Raw genomic sequence first — 21768 nt, forward strand, 5'->3', positions numbered from 1 at the left:
TCAGTTCGTTAATATGGTGTATCACATTGATTGATTTGCGTATATTGAAGAATCCTTGCATCCCTGGGATAAATCTCACTTGATCATGGTGTATGATCCTTTTAATGTGTTGTTGGATTCCTTTTGCTAGTATTTTGTTGAAGATTTTTGCATCTATATTCATCAGTGATATTGGTCTGTAATTTTCTTTTTTTGTAGTATCTTTGTCTGGTTTTGGTTTCAGGGTGATGGTGGCCTCATAGAATGAGTTTAGGAGTGTTCCTTCCTCTGCAAATTTTTGGAAGAGTTTGAGAAGGATGGGTGTTAGCTCTTCTCTAAATGTTTGATAGAATTCACCTGTGAAGCCATCTGGTCCTGGACTTTTGTTTGTTGGAAGATTTTTAACCACAGTTTCAATTTCATTACTTGTGATTGGTCTGTTCATATTTTCTGTTTCTTCCTGGTTCAGTCTTGGAAGGTTATACCTTTCTAAGAATTTGTCCATTTCTTCCAGGTTGTCCATTTTATTGGCATAGAGTTGCTTGTAGTAGTCTCTTAGGATGCTTTGTATTTCTGCGGTGTCTGTTGTAACTTCTCCTTTTTCATTTCTAATTTTATTGATTTGAGTCCTCTCCCTCTTTTTCTTGATGAGTCTGGCTAATGGTTTATGAATTTTGTTTATCTTTTCAAAGAACCAGCTTTTAGTTTTATTGATCTTTGATATTGTTTTCTTTGTTTCTATTTCATTTATTTTGGCTCTGGTCTTTATGATTTCTTTCCTTCTGCTAACTTTGGGTTTTGTTTGTTCTTCTTTCTCTAGTTCCTTTAGGTGTAAGGTTAGATTGTTTACTTGAGATGTTTCTTGCTTCTTGAGGTAGGCTTGTATAGCTATAAAGTTCCCTCTTAGAACTGCTTTTGCTGCATCCCATTGGTTTTGGATCGTCGTGTTTTCATTGTCATTTGTCTCTAGGTATTTTTTGATTTCCTCTTTGATTTCTTCAGTGAGCTCTTGGTTATTTAGTAACGTATTGTTTAGCCTCCACGTGTTTGTGTTTTTTACGTTTTCTTCCCTGTAATTCATTTCTAATCTCATAGCGTTGTGGTCAGAAAAGATGTTTGATACGATTTCAATTTTCTTAAATTTACTGAGGCTTGATTTGTGACCCAAGATGTGATCTATCCTGGAGAATGTTCCGTGCGCACTTGAGAAGAAAGTGTAATCTGCTGTTTTTGGATGGAACGTCCTATAAATATCAATTAAATCTATCTGGTCTATTGTGTCATTTATAGCTTCTCTTTCCTTATTTATTTTCATTTTGGATGATCTGTCCATTGGTGTAAGTGAGGTGTTAAAGTCCCCCACTATTATTGTGTTACTGTCGATTTCCTCTTTTATAGCTGTTAGCAGTTGCCTTATGTATTTAGGTGCTCCTATGTTGGGTGCGTATATATTTATAATTGTTATATATTCTTCTTGGGTTGATCCCTTGATCATTATGTAGTGTCCTTCCTTGTCTCTTGTAACATTCTTTATTTTAAAGTCTATTTTATCTGATATGAGTATTGCTACTCCAGCTTTCTTTTGATTTCCATTTGCATGGAATATCTTTTTCCATCCCCTCACTTTCAGTCTGTATGTGTCCCTAGGTCTGAAGTGGGTTTCTTGTAGACAGCATATATATGGGTCTTGTTTTTGTATCCATTCAGCAACCCTGTGTCTTTTGGTTGGAGCATGTAATCCATTCACGTTTAAGGTAATTATCGATATGTATGTTCCTATGACCAATTTCTTATTGTTTTGGGTTTGTTTTTGTAAGTCCTTTTCTTCTCTTGTGTTTTCCACTTAGAGAAGTTCATTTGTTGTAGAGCTGGTTTGGTGGTGCTGAATTCTCTTAGCTTTTGCTTGTCTGTAAAGCTTTTGATTTCTCTCCATCGAATCTGAATGAGATCCTTGCTGGGTAGAGTAATCTTGGTTGTAGGTTCTTCCCTTTCATCACTTTAAGTATGTCATGCCACTCCCTTCTGGCTTGTAGAGTTTCTCCTGAGAAATCAGCTGTTAACCTTATGGGAGTTTCCTTGTATGTTATTTGCCGTTTTTCCCTTGTTGCTTTCAATAATTTTTCTTTGTCTGTAATTTTGCCAATTTGATTACTATATATCTCGGCATGTTTCTCCTTGGGTTTATCCTGTATGGGACTTGCTGTGCTTCCTGGACTTGGGTGGCTATTTCCTTTCCCATGTTAGGGAAGTTTTCGACTATAATCGCTTCAAATATTTTCTCTGGTGCTTTCTCTTTCTCTTCTCCTTCTGGGACCCCTGTAATGTGAATGTTGTTGCGTTTAATGTTTTCCCAGAGGTCTCTTAGGCTGTCTTCATTTCTTTTCATTCTTTTTTCTTTATTCTGTTCTGCAGCAGTGAATTCCACCATTCTGTCTTCCAGGTCACTTATCCGTTCTTCTGCCTCAGTTATTCTGCTATTGATTCCTTCTAGTGTAGTTTTCATTTCAGTTATTGTATTGTTCATCTCTGTTTGTTCTTTAATTTTTCTAGGTCTTTGTTAAACATTTCTTGCATATTCTTGATCTTTGCCTCCATTGTTTTTCTGAGGTTCTGGATCATCTTCACTATCATTATTCTGAATTCTTTTTCTGGAAGGTTGCCTATCTCCACTTCATTTAGTTGTTTTTCTGGGATTTTATCTTGTTCCTTCATCTGGTACATAGCCCTCTGCCTTTTCATCTTGTCTGTCTTTCTGTGAATGTGGTTTTTGTTCCAGAGGCTGCAGGATTGTAGTTGTTCTTGCTTCTCTGGCATTATTTAAAATAGTTAAAGTTGGAAATAATCTGAAAGATTATTTAAATATATAATGAAGTACTATGTAACCACAATACAGTGTGCTAAAGAAGAAAATAAGGTGGCATGAAAAATGTTGATGATACAGCATATAAGAAAATAGTAGGTCAGAAACCAGTATACATGGTGTGTCAATCATGTGGCAAAAGGTGCATGTATAGATATATACAGTTAAAAAATTGCTGGAAGGATGTATGCCAAAATATTTACAACAGTTATCCTCAGTGGTAGGAATTTGTGCTCTTATGTATTTTCTAAAGTTTCTACAATGAACATTATTATTTCCTTCATAGTTTCATATTATTTCAAATGTCATGTTGTTAGTAATAGTGTATCATCCAAGAAAAGGGAGATGAGGAAGAGAAGGTGAAAGAGGAAATCAGGGTCAGAATTTATTATTGATGAAGTTAATATGATTTCTCCTTCAGCTCCCAAAGAGAAGACCAACCCTCACGAAAGTCACCCTAGTTTTCCCAAGCTACTTCTTGCCTCATTGCTGATACTTCTGCTACTATTGGCAATCTCATTTTTGATCGCTTTTATCTGTAAGTATCCAGCTGAATCTATAAGGAATATCTGCCTTACGTGAAGAGATGGCATCCAATAAACCAAAACAATGGGTTTTTTCGGAAATCTGGAAAAGAAGTCATCTCTGGGGGAAGACATAATTAGTGGGACTCCACTGGGAATTTTGTTCTTTATTTGAATTTAGTTACTCTTCTATAGAAATAATGGCATTCACTCCCTTTAGAGAAATTGAAGAGTATATATGTATACATGTTTCTGTGTTGTAGAGTGAAATCTATAGGGCACCATTTGTACACTAGACAGCTGTGTAAGTGAGGTCAAATCTATAGTTCCTTAGTAGTGTTTATAAGGCTATTACTTTTTGAGTGCACAGACACATAGTTTGGGATGAGCAGGTGGACAAGAAGGAAATGGGAAGAAATCTCCCAGGAAAAAATTTTAATTAAAATTTCACCTTTATTATTTCTGTCCTTCTCAAGACTGCATGAGATCTTAAAGTCAATTTGGCAGATAGGTGGATTTCTGCCTATCTTTGGCTTTAAGAATTTATCAAATTTTTAAAAATCATAAAACTAGTATATATTTGGGTAGATATTTTATTCATTCATTTGGTCATTCAATAAGCTACGATGGCCATCTACTCTATGTCAGGCACTGTGCCAGACAGCATCAACAGAGTCATAGCCCTTGGTCTCAAGAAGTTCGGAGAATAATGGTAACTGGTTGAATGAACCAGTGGTTATAACAGCGTATGGTAAATGTTCTGCAGGTTAGAAGCACAGGAAGCTGAGACAGGCTTCCTGGAGGAGGTGACAGCTACACCTGTGTGGACCAAGAATGACAGAGATGTGAGAGAGCTTGGAAACATTTGGGGAAATGTGTATAAATGACTGTGACATATAGTGCTAAGTGAACTGTGAGAAACGAAGTTGCAGGTGGGAGAAACAAGCAGAGCTCACATCATGAAGAGTGTTGTATATAATGCTAAAGAGTGTGGATTTTTCCCCCTGAAGGTTATTGTATCCATTGTCTTCTGCTGCTTAATAAACCAATCTAAAGCTTAGTGGATTAAAACAACAACTTTTTTTAGCTCATGATTCTGTGGTTTGGCAATTTGGACTGGGCTCAGCTGGGAGGTTCTGTTGGTCCTGGCTAAAGCCAGTTGTGCATATGCAGTCAAGTACCAGTTACAGGCAACCCGGTTTCTGAGGAAGAGGATGTAAGCTGGAACGACATGGACAAATTGGTCCCACTTCTTTCGTAATTCATCGGGCTAGCCCGAGCTTGTTCAGATGGGAACGTGTAGGCTTGTAGAGTGAGAGCGATAGTGAGCAAAGCCTCCTGAAGCCTTAGCTTGGAAGTAACCAGAGTTGCTTCTGCACATTCTGTTGGCCAAAGGAAGTCTTAAAGCCAGCCCAGATTCAAGTGGTGGAGAAATAGACCCCACTTGTTGATTGGAAAAGTTAATAAGTTATATTGCAAAGGGGTGTGGATACAGGGAGAGTTGAAAATTGTGGCCATTTTTGGAATGTGTCACAGTCAGGGAGAGCCATTGAAAAATTTTAACCAGGGAAGTGATCATAACTAAATTTGATTTATAGAAATATGCTTTTGGTGTAGGTGTGTAAAATGGATATATGAGGACAGAACTGGAAGTAAAGAGAATAGTTGGAAAGCCAATTCATTATGCAATTGAGAAATAGTGAGAACCTGATCTAAGGCTAGGGGTAGTGAAGGAGAAAGGGGGTAGCTTTGAATGATAATGAGGAGGTATAATCAAGGAGGTTGAGGCTTGATGAATATTTAGATCTGGGAAATAAAGGACCAAGAGAAGTAAAGTGTGGCTCCAATATTCCTACTTGGTGAACTCAGAAATCACGAAGTTATTCAAAGAGGTAGACAATAAATGATGAGTAGAAGGTTTGAGATGGAAGATGGTGATTTAAGTTTTGGGCATGTTAAATGTTGTATGACTCTTGGAACCTCAAATGGACATGTCTAGTGGGAAACATATTTGTCCGGATTTTAGGAGACAGGTCTGAGCTTTGGAAGTCATTTACATTTAGGTACCAGCTGAAACCATGAGGACACATGATATCAGTCAAGGAGAAGATTTAGTATAGGAAAGAAGGGTAAGGATGGAACTCTAGGGAATGTCACATTTTAAAAGAGATGGATAGGGAATTCCCTGGTGGTCCAGTGGTTAGGACTCTGTGCTTTCACTGCCGAGGGTGCAGGTTCAATCCCTGGTGAGAGAACTAAGATCCCTCAAGCTGAGCAGCCATAAATAAATAAACAAATAAATAAATAAGAAAGATGGATTGAGAAAGAAGATCTTACAAAGGAGTATAAGAAGCAACAGCAAGAAAGCTGAGGCAAACACAGGAAAGAGTAGTGTCCCAACAGTTAAGGGGGAAGAGAACTAGGGTCAAGTATGGCAGGAAGTCAAAGGGGAAGATAATTGAGAAGTGGCCCTAGGAAATTACTGATAACCCATTGCAAGGGTGATTTTCATGGAGTGGTGGAAGCAGAATCCACCATGCAGTGGTTAAAGAACTAAATAGAGGTAAGGAGGTGAGAAAGAGAGAAAATTTACTTTTTAGAGGGAGAGGTAGGTTAGTCTTGAGCTGTGAGAGACTTGAGTGTGTTGGCCTGCTGAGGAATAAGAGCCAGTTGGGATGGATAAAGTAAAGGAAAGAAGATGAAGAGGATAATGTCTTCCTCTCCAGATCATTGTTGGAGTTGTTTTGATTCCCAATTCTACAAGTAACCCAGAACTCGTCAGAATTAGCTAATTTTCCCCCCGAAGACTCATGCTGTGTACATCCTCAGGTAGAAGTGTTTAATCATTTTCTCTCCATTCTTTGTCCTTCAAGGATTAGCCTTTGCATGCATTTAGTGTGGATATTTGAAGGAGAGTATGGACAAATCCCTTTAGACCCGTTATAATGGAAGCGTCATATCCTCTTTCAACTACTGATTTTTTCAGCTATTCCTGCAGAAATCTGTAGTTTCAAAATCAGTGGGATTAGGATTACATTGAATGTGGGGTGATGGGAAATCTTTTCCACAGTCAGGATTCTATTAAAATAATTGGGCAATTGTAGATTTTGTTCCTATAAAGAATGTAAGTAACATTAAGGAGTGACGTTATAACGCTACCAGGAAAATGAATGGTCTTATTCTCTTTTTCAGTTTTTTTCCAAAAATGTTCTTATATTCCTAAAGAAAAAAAGACTACAAAAGAAGTCCCTCATACAGTATTGGAATGTATGAAAGAAAATTTGACCACAGAAGGTAAAAATTAAATGTGCCTATAATTCAGTTGTTGTCTCTACTGTGTGCCAGATCTATATTTCCAATAAGGTTCACAGGCAGGTCATACTAAGAAGTTGAGCCTTATGATCATTTTAAACTTTAAGTATACAAATATTTAGGACCTAAAATTCTTTTATACATATCTTTAGTATATCTGTGTAAGGAAATAGTTTTAATTGTGAAAAAGATTACATTGCTTTTGGGTTTCTTCAGCCTTTGCTTCTTTCTGAGCTTTCTGTGTATACTTGCCCTTTTTGTTACATATCAGGTAAAACTCACTCGTTCAAGAAAAATTTAATTCATTTGTGTTTTAAGAAAACATGTGCATAAAACATTTCTGGGAGAATGCATAAAATACACTTAAACAGGGTTTTACCTCTTCAGACTAGAGTTGAAGGTTTTGGAAGAGGAAGAATGTTTTAGTTTTGTTTGATGAAGAGGATGTAAATTTTAATATAGATGTGGTTATTTAAATTAAAAATAGACTATTTTTAGAGAACAGTTTTATTTTTACAGCAAAACTGAGCAAATAATAGACTTCCCATATCACTCCCCTCCCCCGTGTACACAATTTTTCCAACATCTTACATTATTAGTATGGTACATTTATTACAACTATTGAAACAATATTGATATATTATCATTAATTAAAGTTCATAGTTTGTTCAGATTTCCTTAGTTTTTTTCCTTAATGAACATTTTTTTCTTAATGAGAAACTTTTTCTTAGTTTTTTCTTTCTTTTTAAAATTTTGATTCTTTTTAAAAAATTAATTAATTTATTTATTTTTGGCTGCATTGGGTCTTCATTGCTGCATGTGGGCTTTCTCTAGTTGCGGCGAGCGGGGGCTACTCTTCGTTGCGGTGCATGGGCTTATTGTGGTGGCTTCTCTTATTGTGGAGCATGGGTTCTAGGCGCGTGGGCTTCAGTAGTCGTGGCACATGGGCTCAGTAGTTGTGGCTCACGGGCTCTAGAGCACAGGCTCAGTAGCTGTGGTGCATGGGCTTAGTTGCTCCATGGCATGTAGGATCTTCCCAGACCAGGGCTCGAACCCATGTCCCCTGCATTGTCAGGCTGATTCTCAACCACTGCACCACCAGGGAAGACCCAAACTTGTTTTATAAGAGCAATTTCTGGAAATTATTTTTATCTCAACTGATAAGTAACTCAGAAAAAAATCAGTTTATTTATTTATGTAATTAAAAATTTTAAGTTGTATTTGACATACAACATTGTGTAAGTTCAAGGTGTGCAGATAATTGATTTTATGTTGTAATATAATTGCTATATTAGCATTAGCTAATATCTCTAACATGTCACATACTTACCATTTCTTCTAGTGTTGGGAACACTTAAAATCTACTCTCTTAGCAACTTTAAGGTTCACAATATAGTTTTGTTGTCTATAATCACTGTACTGTGTATTAGATCTTCAGGACTTATTTACATACTAGTTGTAAGTATATACGCTTGAACAACATCTCTTCCATTCCTACACCTCCCAGCCCCTGGTAACCACCAATTTATCCTCTGTTTTTAAAATTTCATTTTTTAAAATATAGGAGATATCATGGAGTATTTGTCTTTCTCTGTCTGACTTATCTCACTTAGCATAATGTCCTCAAGGTCCATCCATGTTGTTTCAAATGGCAGAATTTCCTTTTTTCTCATGGCTGAATAGTATTCCAGTACATATACCACATCTTCTTCACCTGTTCATCTGTTGATGGACACTTGGGTTGCTTCCATATCTTGGCTTTTGTAAATAATGCTTCAATGAACATAGGGGTGCATATATCTTTTCTACTTGGTGTTTTTATTTTCTTCGGATAAATAACCAGAGTGGAATTGCTGGATCTTTTTGTTTTGTATTGATATATGCCCTAACTACTTATTGTGGACATAGATGATTTTATTACTTTTGTGTTCTAACCTTCCTACCAGCTTTAAAGTGGTTGATCTACTACTCATACTGTATATTTGCCTTTACCGATGAGATTTTTCCTTTTATAATTTTTATATTTCCGTCTGTGGTCTTTTCTGTTCACTTAGAGGAGTCTCTTTAATATTTTTTGTAAAGCTGATTTAGTGGCACTAAACTCTTTTAGCTCTTGCTTGTCTGTGAAACTCTTTATCTCTCTTTCAAATCTGAATGAGTGCCTTGCCAGGTAGAGTATTCTTGTAGTTTTTTCCCCTTTCATCACTTTAAATAATTGTGCTGCTCCTTTCTGACCTGCAGAGTTTCCTCTGAAAAGTCAGCTGGTAGTCTTATGGGAGTTCCCTGTACATTACTAATTGCTTTTCCCTTGCTGATTTTACAATCTCTCTTTAACTCTTGCCATTTTAATTACAGTGTGTCTCAGTGTGGACTACTTTGGGTTTATCTTGTTTGGGACTCTGTGCTTGTCTGTTTCCTTTTCCAGGTTAAGGAAATTTTCAGCCATCATGTCTTCAAGTATATTCTCTGTCCCTTTCTCTCTCTCTTCTTCTGGGATCCCAATAATGTGAGTGTTAGTATGTTTGATGTTGTCCCAGGAGTCTCTTAAACTGTCCTCATTAAAAAAATTCTTTTTTTCTGCTCAGCTTGGGTGATTTTCACTACTCTTCCTGTTGGCTGATCCATTCCTCTGTGTCATCTTATCTAATGTTGACTCCTTGTAGTGTATTTTTAATTTCAGTTATTGTATTCTTCAGCTGTGTTTTGTTATTCTTTATATTTTCCAACTCTTTCTTAGATGTCCCACTGTGTTCATCTTTTCTTCTCCTGAGCTTGTTGGGCATCTTTATGATCATTACCTTGAACTGTTTAGTGGGAAGATTGCTTATCTTTGCTTAGCTCCTTTTCTGGGGTTTTATTTATTTATTTTGTTTATTTGTTTGTTTTTTTGTGTTTGTTTGTTTTGAAAATATTCCTCTGTTGCCTTATTTTGCCTGATTCTCTGTTCTTATTTCTATGTATTAGGTAGGTCAGTTACATTCCCTGATCTTGGAGAAGTGGCCTTATGTAGGAGATGTCCTATGTGGTCCAGGAGCACACTCCCTTTTGTTCACTAGAGCTATATGCTCTAGGGGTGTCCCTTGTGTGGGCTGTGTGGGCCTTTCTATTGTGGCAGGGCCAACTACTGTGGGTGCACTAATAGGTTGGCCTGGCTCCCAGGCTGGTGGCTTCCAGGCCCTGCCTAGTGCAGAGACTGCTGGCCTGGTGGTTGGGAGGGCCATGTCCTGATGTGGCTGGCTGAAGGTCCCAAAGGTCCTGAGGCTAGTGCTGACCCATCACTGGGCAGAGCCAGGTCCCAGATGTCTGGGCCTTGGGGGCTGGGGTGTTCTACAGCTGATACTGGCTGCTGGTGGGCAGGACCATTTCCTATCATGACTGGGTGGGGTCCCTGGGGGTCCTGTGGCTGGTGGTGGCCCACTGGTGAGTGGAGCTGGTTCCTGGGGTGGCTGTCTGTGGGGCCTGATGGTTTTGGAGCTGGTATTGGCTCACATGTGGGCAAGGCCAGACCTGGCATTCCCAGGGCAGATGTTGGCTTGCTGGTGGGAGGGGCTGGATTTTGACATTGCTGGCTGAGGCCCCAGGGGTCCCAGGGCTAGTTCTGGCCTGCTGGTGGGTGGAGCCAGGTTCTGGGGTGGAGCTGGTGTCAGACTACTGGTGGGTGGAGCCAGGGCTGGGGTCTTGGGGCTGTTGCCCACCCGCTGGTGGTTGAGTCTGGCTCTAGGGGTTAGTGCTGGCCTGCTGGTGAGTGAGTGGGGATAAATCCTCGGCCCTCTGGTGGGCAGGACCAGCGTCCGGGGCAACTGGGGGGCTCCACTGGGACTATGGCTGCTGACAACCTGCTGGTGGGTGTCACTGTTGCCCCACACAACTGGCTACTTGGTCTGGGGCGTGGGGTCCCAGGACTGGTGCCAACCAGCTGGTGGTTGGGACTGGGTCCCAGCTGCTAATAAGCTAGAGGAAGAACTCAAAAAATGGCACTCGTCAGCACCAGTGTCCTTGTGGTAGAACGAGCTCCCCAGACTGGCTGGTGCCATTGTCTGTGTCCCCAGGGTGGGTCTCTGGGAGGCTCTCCCAGATTAGCAAGCGGCTCTGACCCAGGCTCCTTTCAAGTTACTGCTTATTCCCTGTGTCTGAGGGCGTGAGGTTTTGTGTGAGCCATTTAAGTGCAGAGTCTCTGTTTCCTTCTGTCTCTCCCAAACACAAGCCCCACTGGCCTTCAGTGCCAGGCATTCTGGGGGATCATCTTCCCAGTGCGGGGCCCCTGGACTGGGGAGCCCCATGTGGGGCTCGACCCCTCGCTTCTTGCGGAGAACCTTTGAAGTTGTGATTATCCTCGAGTTTGTGGATCACCTAGCTGGGTGTGGGTCTTGACTGTACTGCGTCTCTGCCCTTCCTCCCCATCTCGTTGTGGTTCCTTCTTTATATCTTTACTTGTAGAAGATCTTTTCTGCTTGTCTTCTTGTCATTCTCATTGATAGTTACTCTGTAAATAGCTGTAATTTTGTGCCTGTGAGAGGTGAGCTCAGGGTCTTCCTACTCTGCCATCTTGGCCACACTCTATAATTTTTTTTATACATTGTTGGATTCAATTTTCCAATATTTTTGAGGATTTTTGAATCTATGTTCATGAGGGAAATTGGTCTGTAGGCTTTTTTTCCCTTACAATGTCTTTGTTTGGTTTTGGTATGAGGGTAATGCTGGCCTCAGGAAATGAGTTTGGTATTCCTTCTGCTTCTATATATATGTATTTTTTTTTTTAGTATTTATTTATTTATTTATTTATTTTGGCTGTGCCGGGTCTTAGTTGCAGCATGTGAACTCTTAGTTGTGGCATACATGTGGGATCTAGTTCCCCAACCAGGGATCGAACCCAGGACCCCTGCAATGGGAGCATGGAGTCTTACCCACTGGACCACCAGGGAAGTCCCTGCTTCTGTCTTTGAAGGACATTGAGGTAACTGGTATAATTTCTTTCTTAAATGTTTAGTAAAATTTATCAGTGAACACATCTGGGCCTAGTGCTTTCTTTTTTTTTGGATGATTATTAATTATGGATTTAGTTTCTTTAATAAATATTGGCCTATTGGGATTGTATATTTCTTCTAGTGTGAGTTTTTGCAGATAGTGAGCTTCAAGGAATTGGTTCATTTCATCTAGGTTATCAAATTTATGGGCATAGAGGTGTTCATAATAATTCTTTACTATCTTTAATGTCCACTAGATCTATTGTGATGACTTATTTTCATTTCTAATATTAATAATTTGAGTCCTTTCTGTTTTTTTCTTAGCCTGACTAGAGGCTTGTCAATGTAATTGATCTTTTCAAAGAACTAGCTTTTGGCTTTTATCAATTTTCTCTATTGATTTATTGTTTTCAGTTTCACTGATTTCGGCTCTGACTTTTATTATTTATTTTCTTCTGCTTACTTTGGATTTAATTTGCTCTTTGTTTTCTAGTTTTCTATAATGGAGACATAGATTATTGATTTTAGATATCTCTTATATCTATTATATGCACTCAATGCTGTAAATTTCCTTCTAAGCCCTACTTTGGCTGTATCACAGAAATTTTGATGTCTGTTTTTATTTTCATTTTGTTAAAAATATTAAAAAATTTTTTCTTGAGATTTCTTCCTTGACTCGTGTTATTTAGAAGTATTTTATTCAGTCTCCAAGTATTTGGGGATTTTTTCAGCTATCTTTCTGTTACTGATTTCTTGTTTAATACCACGTGATCTGAGAGCAGACATTGTATGATTTCTATTCTTTTTAATTTTTTAAGGTGTGTTTTATTGCCCAGTTGTAGTCTATCTTGGTAAATGTTCTATGTGAGTATTGGGGTCCAGGGCAGTTCTCCCCAAAATGAACCTCAATGGCAGATTGATTATTTTGTGTTAAAGTTACTTAAGAAAGAGCTGATATAAGAGGGACACTTTGACCCTCCTCTCTGTCTCACTGAAAGCAGGAAATAAATGAAAGTTACCACTCCCTGTATCTGGAGGGAGAAGAACACACATCACCAGAGATCAGGAAATCAGGGACAAGAAGCCTGTGTAAACAAATCTTGTTGCTTCCTTAAGTTATTACCCCAAACCTAAACTCTGTTTCTATTCTTCACTAATTAAGCATACATTTCCTCAAAATTTTATTGTTTCTTTGTCTAAAAATTATGAACGCTGCCTGCTTTGACTACTTCTTAGGTCTCATTTCTAGGAGACCTCAGTGCACACAAATTAGAGTTGGTTTCTTTTCCCCCTGTTTCTTTTTTGTCTTGTGTCAATTTTATGGTTAGTCCAGCCATAAGAACTCAAGAGACCTAGAGGGGTGGGATACGGAGGGTGGGAGGGAGACGCAAGAGGGAAGAGATATGGGGATATATGTATATGTATAGCTGATTCACTTTGTTATAAAGCAGAAACTAACACACCATTGTAAAGCAATTACACTCCAATAAAGATGTTAAAAAAAAAAAAAGAGGGTTGGGGGGGAAATTTCCCCCTCCCCAACATAAGCTTTAAAAAAATGTGTATTCTGCTGTTTTCAGATGAAATATTCAATAGATGTCTGTTATATATGGTTGATTGATGATGTTTTTGAGTTCAACTATGTCCTTACAGGTTTTCTGCCTTCTGGCCCTGTCCATTTCTTGTCAGAATGTTTAAATCTCTATAATAATGGATATGTCTATTTCTCCTGGCAGTTCTATCAGTTTTTGCTTCACTTTTTGATGCTCTGTTGTTAGGTACATACACTAAGGATCGTTATGGCTTCTTGGAGAATTGAACAAGAAAAAATTCCCTTTATCATTATGTAATGTCCATCATTATCTCTGACAGCTTTCCTTGCTCTGAAGTCTGCTGAAATATATATAGCTACTCCTGCTTTCTTTTGTTTAGTGTTAGCATGGTATACCTTTCTCTATCTACTTTCTTATAAAGATGAAAAACTAGTATGTTTATTGATTATTTTTTCATTTGAGATACCTTTCCACTTATCAAGTTATTTCTGATTGAAAAACAAATTCTACCTGGCGATGGGGAGGGGATGGAGCTGGCTGATGTCCTGATGGACCACAGAGATACAGTGCATCTGGGGTTTGCGTTCATAACAAGCTCCTGGCAGATGCTGCTGCTCTCTGGAAATTATGAATGGAAGCAACAAATCATGACAGTGTGTGTCTCACCAACAGAAATCACAGCCGTTTACAGATTACATTGCAGTCGTTGCAGACATCATGAAATACTGTTTATGTTGATCATTTCTTTGAAATTACCTCATTTATTAGGCCTACTGCTGTATCTTGTTATTTACTGTATAGTAAGTACATATTACTATTTGGTTGAACCATGTGGAATTAGTAATGGTGGATAGACCTTTTTTTTTTTTTTAACATCTTTATTGGCATATAATTGCTTTACAATGGTGTGTTAGTTTCTCCTTTATAACAAAGTGAATCAGTTTTACATATACATATATCCCCATATCTCTTCCCTCTTGTGTCTCCCTCCCTCCCATCCTCCCTATCCCACCCCTCTAGGTGGTCACAAACCACTGAGCTGATCTCCCTGTGTTATGCGGCTGCTTCCCACTAGCTATCTGTTTTACGTTTGGTAGTGTATATATGTCCATGCCACTCTCTCACTTTCTCCCACCTTACCCTTCCTCCTCCCCGTAACCTCAAGTCCATTCTCTAGTAGGTCTGCATCTTTATTCCTGTCTTCCCCCTAGGTTCTTCATGACAATTTTTTTGTTGATTTTTAGATTCCATATATATGTGTTAGCATACGGTATTTGTTTTTCTCTTTCTGACTTACTTCACTCTGTATGACAGACTCTAGGTCCATCCACCTCACTACAAATAACTCAATTTCGTTTCTTTTTATGGCTGAGTAATATTCCACTGTATATATGTGCCACATCTTCTTTATCCATTCATCTATCAATGGACACTTAGGTTGCTTCCATGTCCTAGCTATTGTAAATAGAGCTGCAATGAACATTTTGGTACATGACTCTTTTTGAATTATGGTTTTCTCAGGGTATATGCCCAGTAGTGGGATTGCTGGGTCATATGGTAGTTCTATTTTTAGTTTTTTAAGGAACCTCCATACTGTTCTCCATAGTGGCTGTATCAGTTTACATTCCCACCAACAGTGCAGAGGGTCCCCTTTTCTCCACACCCTCTCCAGCATTTATTGTTTGTAGATTTTTTGATGATGGCCATTCTGACCAGTGTGAGATGATATCTCATTGTAGTTTTGATTTGCATTTCTCTAATGATTAATGATGTGGAGCATTCTTTCATGTGTTTGTTGGCAATCTGTATATCTTCTTTGGAGAAATGTCTGTTTAGGTCTTCTGCCCATTTTTGGATTGGGTTGTTTGTTTTTTTCATATTGAGCTGCATGAGCTGCTTGTAAATTTTAGAGATTAATCCTTTGTCAGTTGCTTCATTTGCAAATATTTTCTCCCATTCTGAGGGTTGTCTTTTCGTCTTGTTTCCTTTACAGTGTAAAAGCTTTTAAGTTTCATTAGGTCCCATTTGTTTATTTTTGTTTTTATTTCCATTTCTCTAGGAGGTGTGTCAAAAAGGATCTTGCTGTGATGTATGTCATAGAGTGTTCTGCCTATGTTTTCCTCTAAGAGTTTGATAGTGTCTGGCCTTACATTTAGGACTTTAATGCATTTTGAGTTTATTTTTGTGTATGGTGTGAGTGAGGGAGTATTCTAATTTCATTCTTTTACATGTAGCTGTCCAGTTTTCCCAGCACCACTTATTGAAGAGGCTGTTTTTTCTCCACTGTATATTCTTGCCTTCTTTCTCAAAGATAAGGTGACCATATGTGTGTGGGTTTATCTCTGGGCTTTCTATTCTGTTCCATTGATCTATATTTCTGTTTTTGTGCCAGTACCATACTGTCTTGATTACTGTAGCTTTGTAGTATAGTCTGAAGTCTGGGAGCCTGATTCCTCCAGCTCCGATTTTCTTTCTCAAGATTCCTTTGGCTATTCGGGGTCTTTTTTGTTTCCATACAAATTGTGAAATTTTTTGTTCTAGTTCTGTGAAAAATGCCATTGGTAGTTTGATAGGGATTGCATTGAATCTGTAGGTTGCTTTGGGTAGTATAGTTATTTTCACAATGTTGATTCTTCCAATCCAAGAACATGGTATATCTCTCCATCTATTTGTATCATCTTTAATTTCTTTCATCAGTGTCTTATAATTTTCTGCATACAGGTCTTTTGTCTCCTTAGGTAGGTTTATTCCTAGGTATTTTATTCTTTTTGTTGCAATGGTAAATGGGAGTGTTTTCTTAATTTCACTTTCAGATTTTTCATCTTTAGTGTATAGGAATGCAAGAGATTTCTGTGCGTTAATTTTGTATCCTGCAACTTTACCAAATTCATTGATTAGCTCTAGTAGTATTCTGGTAGCATCTTTAGGATTCTCTATGTATAGTATCATGTCATCTGCGAACAGTGGCAGTTTTACTTCTTCTTTTCCGTTTTGGATTCCTTTTATTTCTTTTTCTTCTCTGATTGCTGTGGCTAAAACTTCCAAAACTATGTTGAATAATAGTGGTGAGAGTGGGCAACCTTGTCTTGTTCCTGATCTTAGTGGAAATGGTTTCAGTTTTTCACCATTGAGGATGATGTTGGCTGTGGGTTTGTCATATATGGCCTTTATTATGTTGAGGTAAGTTCCCTCTATGCCTACTTTCTGGAGGGTTTTTATCATAAATCAGTGTTGAATTTTGTCAAAAGCTTTCTCTGCATCTATTGAGGTGATCATTTGGTTTTTCTTCTTCAATTTGGTAATATGGTGTGTCACATTGATTGATTTGTGTATATTGAAGAATCCTTGCATTCCTGGGATAAACCCCATTTGATCATGGTGTATGATCCTTTTAATGTGCTGTTGGATTCTGTTTGCTAGTATTTTGTTGAGGATTTTTGCATCTATGTTCATCAAGGATATTGGCCTGTAGTTTTCTTTCTTTGTGACATCTTTGTCTGATTTTGGTATCAGGGTGATGGTGGCCTCGTAGAATGAGTTTGGGAGTGTTTCTCCCTCTTCTATATTTTGGAAGAGTTTGAGAAGGATAGGTGTTAGCTCTTCACTGAATGTTTGATAGAATTCGCCTGTGAAGCCATCTGGTCCTGGGCTTTTGTTTGTTGGAAGATTTTTAATCACAGTTTCAATTTCAGTGCTTGTGATTGGTCTGTTTATATTTTCTATTTCTTCCTGGTTCAGTCTCAGAAGGTTGTGCATTTCTAAGAATTTGTCCATTTCTTCCAGGTTGTCCATTTTATTGGCATATAGTTGCTTGTAGTTATCTCTCATGATCCTTTGTATTTCTGCAGTGTCAGTTGTTACTTGTCCTTTTTCATCTGCAATTCTGTTGATTTGACTCTTCTCCCTTTTTTTCTTGATGAGTCTGGTTAATGGTTTATAAATTTTGTTTATCTTCTCAAGAACCAGCTTTTAGTTTTATTGATCTTTGCTATTGTTTCCTTCATTTCTTTTTCATTTATTTCTGATCTGATCTTTATGATTTCTTTCCTTCTGCTAACTTTTGGGTTTTTTCTTCTTCTTTCTCTAATTGCTTTAGGTGTAAGTTTAGGTTGTTTACTTGAGATGTTTCTTGTTTCTTGAGGTAGGACTGTATTGCTATAAACTTCCCTCTTAGAAGTGCTTTTGCTGCATCCTATAGGTTTTGATCATTGTGTTTCCATTGTCATTTGTTTCTAGGTATTTTTTTGCTTTCCTCTTTGATTTCTTCAGTGATCTCTTGGTTATTTAGTATGTATTGTTTAGCCTCCATGTATTTGTATTTTTTACAGATTTTTTCCTGTAATTGATATCTAGTCTCATAGTGTTGTGGTCGGAAGAGATACTTGATACAATTTCAATTTTCTTAAATTTACCAAGGCTTGATTTGTGACCCAAGGTATGATCTATCCTGGAGAATGTTCCATGAGCTCTTGAGAAGAAAGTATATTCTGTTGTCTTTGGATGGAATGTCCTATAAATATCAGTTAAGTCCATCTTGTTTAATGTATCATTTAAAGCTTTTGTTTCCTTATTTATTTTCATTTTGGATGATCTGTCCATTGGTGAAAGTGGGGTGTTAAAGTCACCTACTGTGATTGTGTTACTGTCGATTTCCCCTTTTATGGCCGTTAGTATTTGCCTTATGTACTGAGGTGCTCCTATGTTGGGTGCATAAATATTTACAATTGTTATATCTTCTTCTTGGATTGATCTCTTGATCATTATGTAGTGTCCTTCTTTGTCTCTTATAATAGTCTTTGTTTTAAAGTCTATTTTGTCTGATACGAGAATTGCTACTCCAGCTTTCTTTTGATTTCCATTTGCATGGAATGTCTTTTTCCATCCCCTCACTTTCAGTCTGTATGTGTCCCTAGGTCTGAAGTGGGTCTCTTGTAGGCAGCATATATATGGGTCTTATTTTTGTATCCATTCAACCAGTCTATGTCTTTTGGTGGGAGCATTTAATCCATTTACATTTAAGGTGATTATCGACATGTATGTTTCTATTACCATTTTCTTAATTGTTGTGGGTTTGTTATTGTAGGTCTTTTCCTTCTCTTGTGTTTCTTGCCTAGAGAAGTTCCTTTAGAATTTGTTGTAAAGCTGGCTTGGTGGTGCTGAATTCTCTTAGCTTTTGCTTGTCTGTAAAGGTTTTAATTTCTCCGTCAAATCTGAGTGAGATCCTTGCTGGCTAGAGTAATCTTGGTTGTAGGTTTTTCCCCTTCATCAGTTTAAATATGTCCTGCCACTCCCTTCTGGCTTGCAGAGTTTCTGCTGAAAGATCAGCTGTTAACCTTATAGGGATTCCCTTGTATGTTATTTGTTGTTTTTCCCTTGCTGCTTTTAATATTTTTTCTTTGTATTTAATTTTTGGTAGTTTGATTAATATGTGTGTTAGACAATTTTTGACATAGAAAAATGGCCCATTGAAATAAAAAATTTTTAATTTTTGATAACCATGCACTTACTTTTAATATATATGTCTTTATAAAATCCTCTTGGAGTTTTAAAGTGGGTTCTTTAGGACAACATATAGTTGAGTCTTGTTTTTTGATTCACTCTGACAATCTCTTCTTTTTAATTGGTGCATTTAGATGACTGACATCGAAAGTGATTATTAATACAGTTGTATTGATATCTACCATTTGTATTTTTTTTTTATATCTTGCCCTTTTTTTTATCTTTTTCTACTATTTTCTTCTTTTCCTATTTGTGGTTTTAACTGAGCATTTTACATGATCCCATTTTTGTTCTATTCTTAGCATGTCAGTTATACTTCTTTTTTTTTAGTGGTTGCCCTAAAGTTTGCAATATACATTTACAAGTAATCCAAGTCCACTTTCAAATAACTGTATACAGCTTCATGTGTAGTGAGAGTATTTTAAAACAACAAGGTGATCCAAATTCCTTCCTCCTATCCCTTGTATCATTGCTATAATTTATTTCACTTACACATCACATAATTGAATACATAGTTGCTATTATTATTATGAACAAATTATCTAATAGATCAATTAAGACTATGGAAAATACAAGTTTTTATTTTACTTTCACTTATTCCTCCTTTGATTTTCTTCCTTTCTTCATGTAGAACCATGTTTCTGACCTATATTACTTTTCTTTTCTCTAAAAAGTGTCTTTTAACATTTCTTGCAAGGCAGGTTTACTGGCAACACATTCCCTCAGTTTTTGTTTGTCTGAAGAAGTTTTTATTTTTAATTCACCTTTGAAAGTTAATTTTGCATGTTACAGAAATAGGATAGTAGCTTTTTTCTTTCAACACTTTAAATATTTCACTCCACTCTCTTCTTGCTTCTGTGGTTTCTGCAAAGTCTGATGTAATTCTTATCTTTGCTCTTCTATAGGAGGTGTTTTTTCCCCCTCTGGCTTCTTTAAGGAATTTTCTTTGTCTTTGATATTCTGCAGCTTGAATATGGTGTCTAGGTGTAGTTTTCTTCAGCATTTATCCTGCTTGGTATCTGTAATTAATTTGGAGAAATTCTCAAACATTATTGTTTCAATATTTCTTCTGTTCTTTTTCTCTCTTTACTCTCCTGATATTCTCATTACACATATGTTACAAGTTTTTTTTCCTGCCTTACATTTCTTGGAGATTCTCTTCTCTTTTTTTTTTTTTTTCAGTCTTTTTTCTCCTTGCTTTTTAGTTTTGGAGTCTTCTATTGAGATATCTTCATGCACAGAGATTTTTTTTTTCTCTCAGCTGTGTCCACTCTATTAATCAGCTCACTAAAGGTATTCTTCATTTCTGTTACAGTATTTTCCATCTCTAGCATTTTGTTTTGTTTTTTTCTTAGAATTTCCATCTCTCTGCTTACATTGCTCACCTGTTCTTGCATGCTGTCTACTTTGTCCATTAGAACCTTTAACATGTTTGGTTTTGTAAAATAAATTTATTTATTTATCTATATATTTTTATTTTTGGCTGCGTTGGGTCTTTGTTGCTGTGCACGGGCTTTCTCTAGTTGCGGCGAGCGGGGGCTACTCTTCGTTGCAGTGCGCGGGCTTCTCATTGTGGTGGCTTCTTTTGTTGCGGAACATGGGCTCTAGGTGTGCAGGCTTCTGTAGTTGTGGCGCACAGGCTTAGTTGCTCCACGGCATGTGGGATCTTCCCGGATCTGTGCTCAAACCAGTGTCCCCTGTATTGGCAGGCGATTCTTTAACCACTGTGCCACCAGGGAAGTCCCTAGAGCCTTTAACATGTTAATCACAGTTGTTTTAAATTCCTGGTCTGCAAAAGACAACCCTCAGAATGGGAGAAAATATTTGCAAATGAAGCAACTGACAAAGGATTAATCTCCAAGATTTACAAGCAGCTCATGCAGCTCAATAACAAAAAAACAAACAACCCAATCCAAAAATGGGCAGAAGACCTAAATAGACATATCTCCAAAGAAGATATACAGATTGCCAACAAACACATGAAAGAATGCTCAACGTCATTAATCATTAGAGAAATGCAAATCAAAACTGCAATGAGATATCATCTCACACTGGTCAGAATGGCCATCATCAAAAAATCTACAAACAATAAATGCTGGAGAGGGTGTGGAGAAAAGGGAACCCTCTTGCAGTGTTGGTGGGAATGTAAATTGATACAGCCACTATGGAGAACAGTATGGAGGTTCCTTAAAAAACTAAAAATAGAACTACCATACGACCCAGCAATCTCACTACTGGGCATATACCCTGAGAAAACCATAATTCAAAAAGAATCATGTACCAAAATGTTCATTGCAGCTCTATTTACAATAGCCAGGACATGGACGCAACCTAAGTGTCCATCATCGGATGAATGGATAAAGAAGATGTGGCACATATATACAATGGAATATTACTCAGCCATAAAAAGAAATGAAATGGAGGTATTTGTAGTGAGGTGGATGGAGTTAGAGTCTGTCATACAGAATGAAGTAAGTCAGAAAGAGAAAAACAAATACAGTATGCTAACACATATATATGGAATCTAAGGAAAAAAAAAAAAGGTCATGAAGAACCTAGTGGTAAGACGGGAATAAAGACACAGACCTACTAGAGAATGGACTTGAGGATATGGGGAGGGGGAGGAGTAAGATGTGACAGGGTGAGAGAGTGGCATGGACATATATACACTACCAAATGTAAAATAGCTAGTGGGAAGCAGCTGCATAGCACAGGGAGATCATCTCGGTGCTTTGTGACCACCTAGAGGGGTGGGATAGGGAGGGTGGGAGGGAGGGAGATGCAAGAGGGAAGAGATATGGGAACATATGTATATGTAAAACTGATTCACTTTGTTGTAAAGCAGAAACTAACACACCATTGTAAAGCAATTATACTCCAATAAAGATGTTAAAAAAAAAAAATTCCTGGTCTGATCATTCCAATATCTCTGCTCCATCAAGCATCTGCGTCTGATGCTTGCTGTGTCTATTCAAACTGTGTATTGTTTGTTTTAATATGCCTTGTGTTTTTTTCTCATTAGCTGGACATGATGTACTGAGTAAAAGGAACTGCTGTAAAAAGGCCTTAAAAATGTG

The 21768-nt window shown here is 37.7% G+C and overlaps 1 protein-coding gene across 3 annotated transcripts in view; it reads left to right on the plus strand.

Moving 5' to 3' along the window:
• Positions 1-21768, plus strand: part of LOC309640895 (C-type lectin domain family 4 member A-like) — a 38113-nt gene that overhangs the window by 10292 nt on the left and 6053 nt on the right. For 2 of the 3 annotated variants that reach the window (XM_082420374.1, XM_082420373.1), the window contains exons 2-3: positions 3261-3377; positions 6556-6657. In XM_082420374.1, coding sequence (XP_082276500.1) covers positions 3261-3377; positions 6556-6657 — 219 coding nt within the window. The remainder of the gene's footprint in view (positions 1-3260; positions 3378-6555; positions 6658-21768) is intronic. The other variant, XM_082420375.1, reaches the window with a different exon arrangement.

Source organism: Balaenoptera physalus (assembly GCF_965194825.1).
Source record: "Balaenoptera physalus genome assembly, chromosome: 13".
NCBI classification, from domain to species: domain Eukaryota; kingdom Metazoa; phylum Chordata; class Mammalia; order Artiodactyla; family Balaenopteridae; genus Balaenoptera; species Balaenoptera physalus.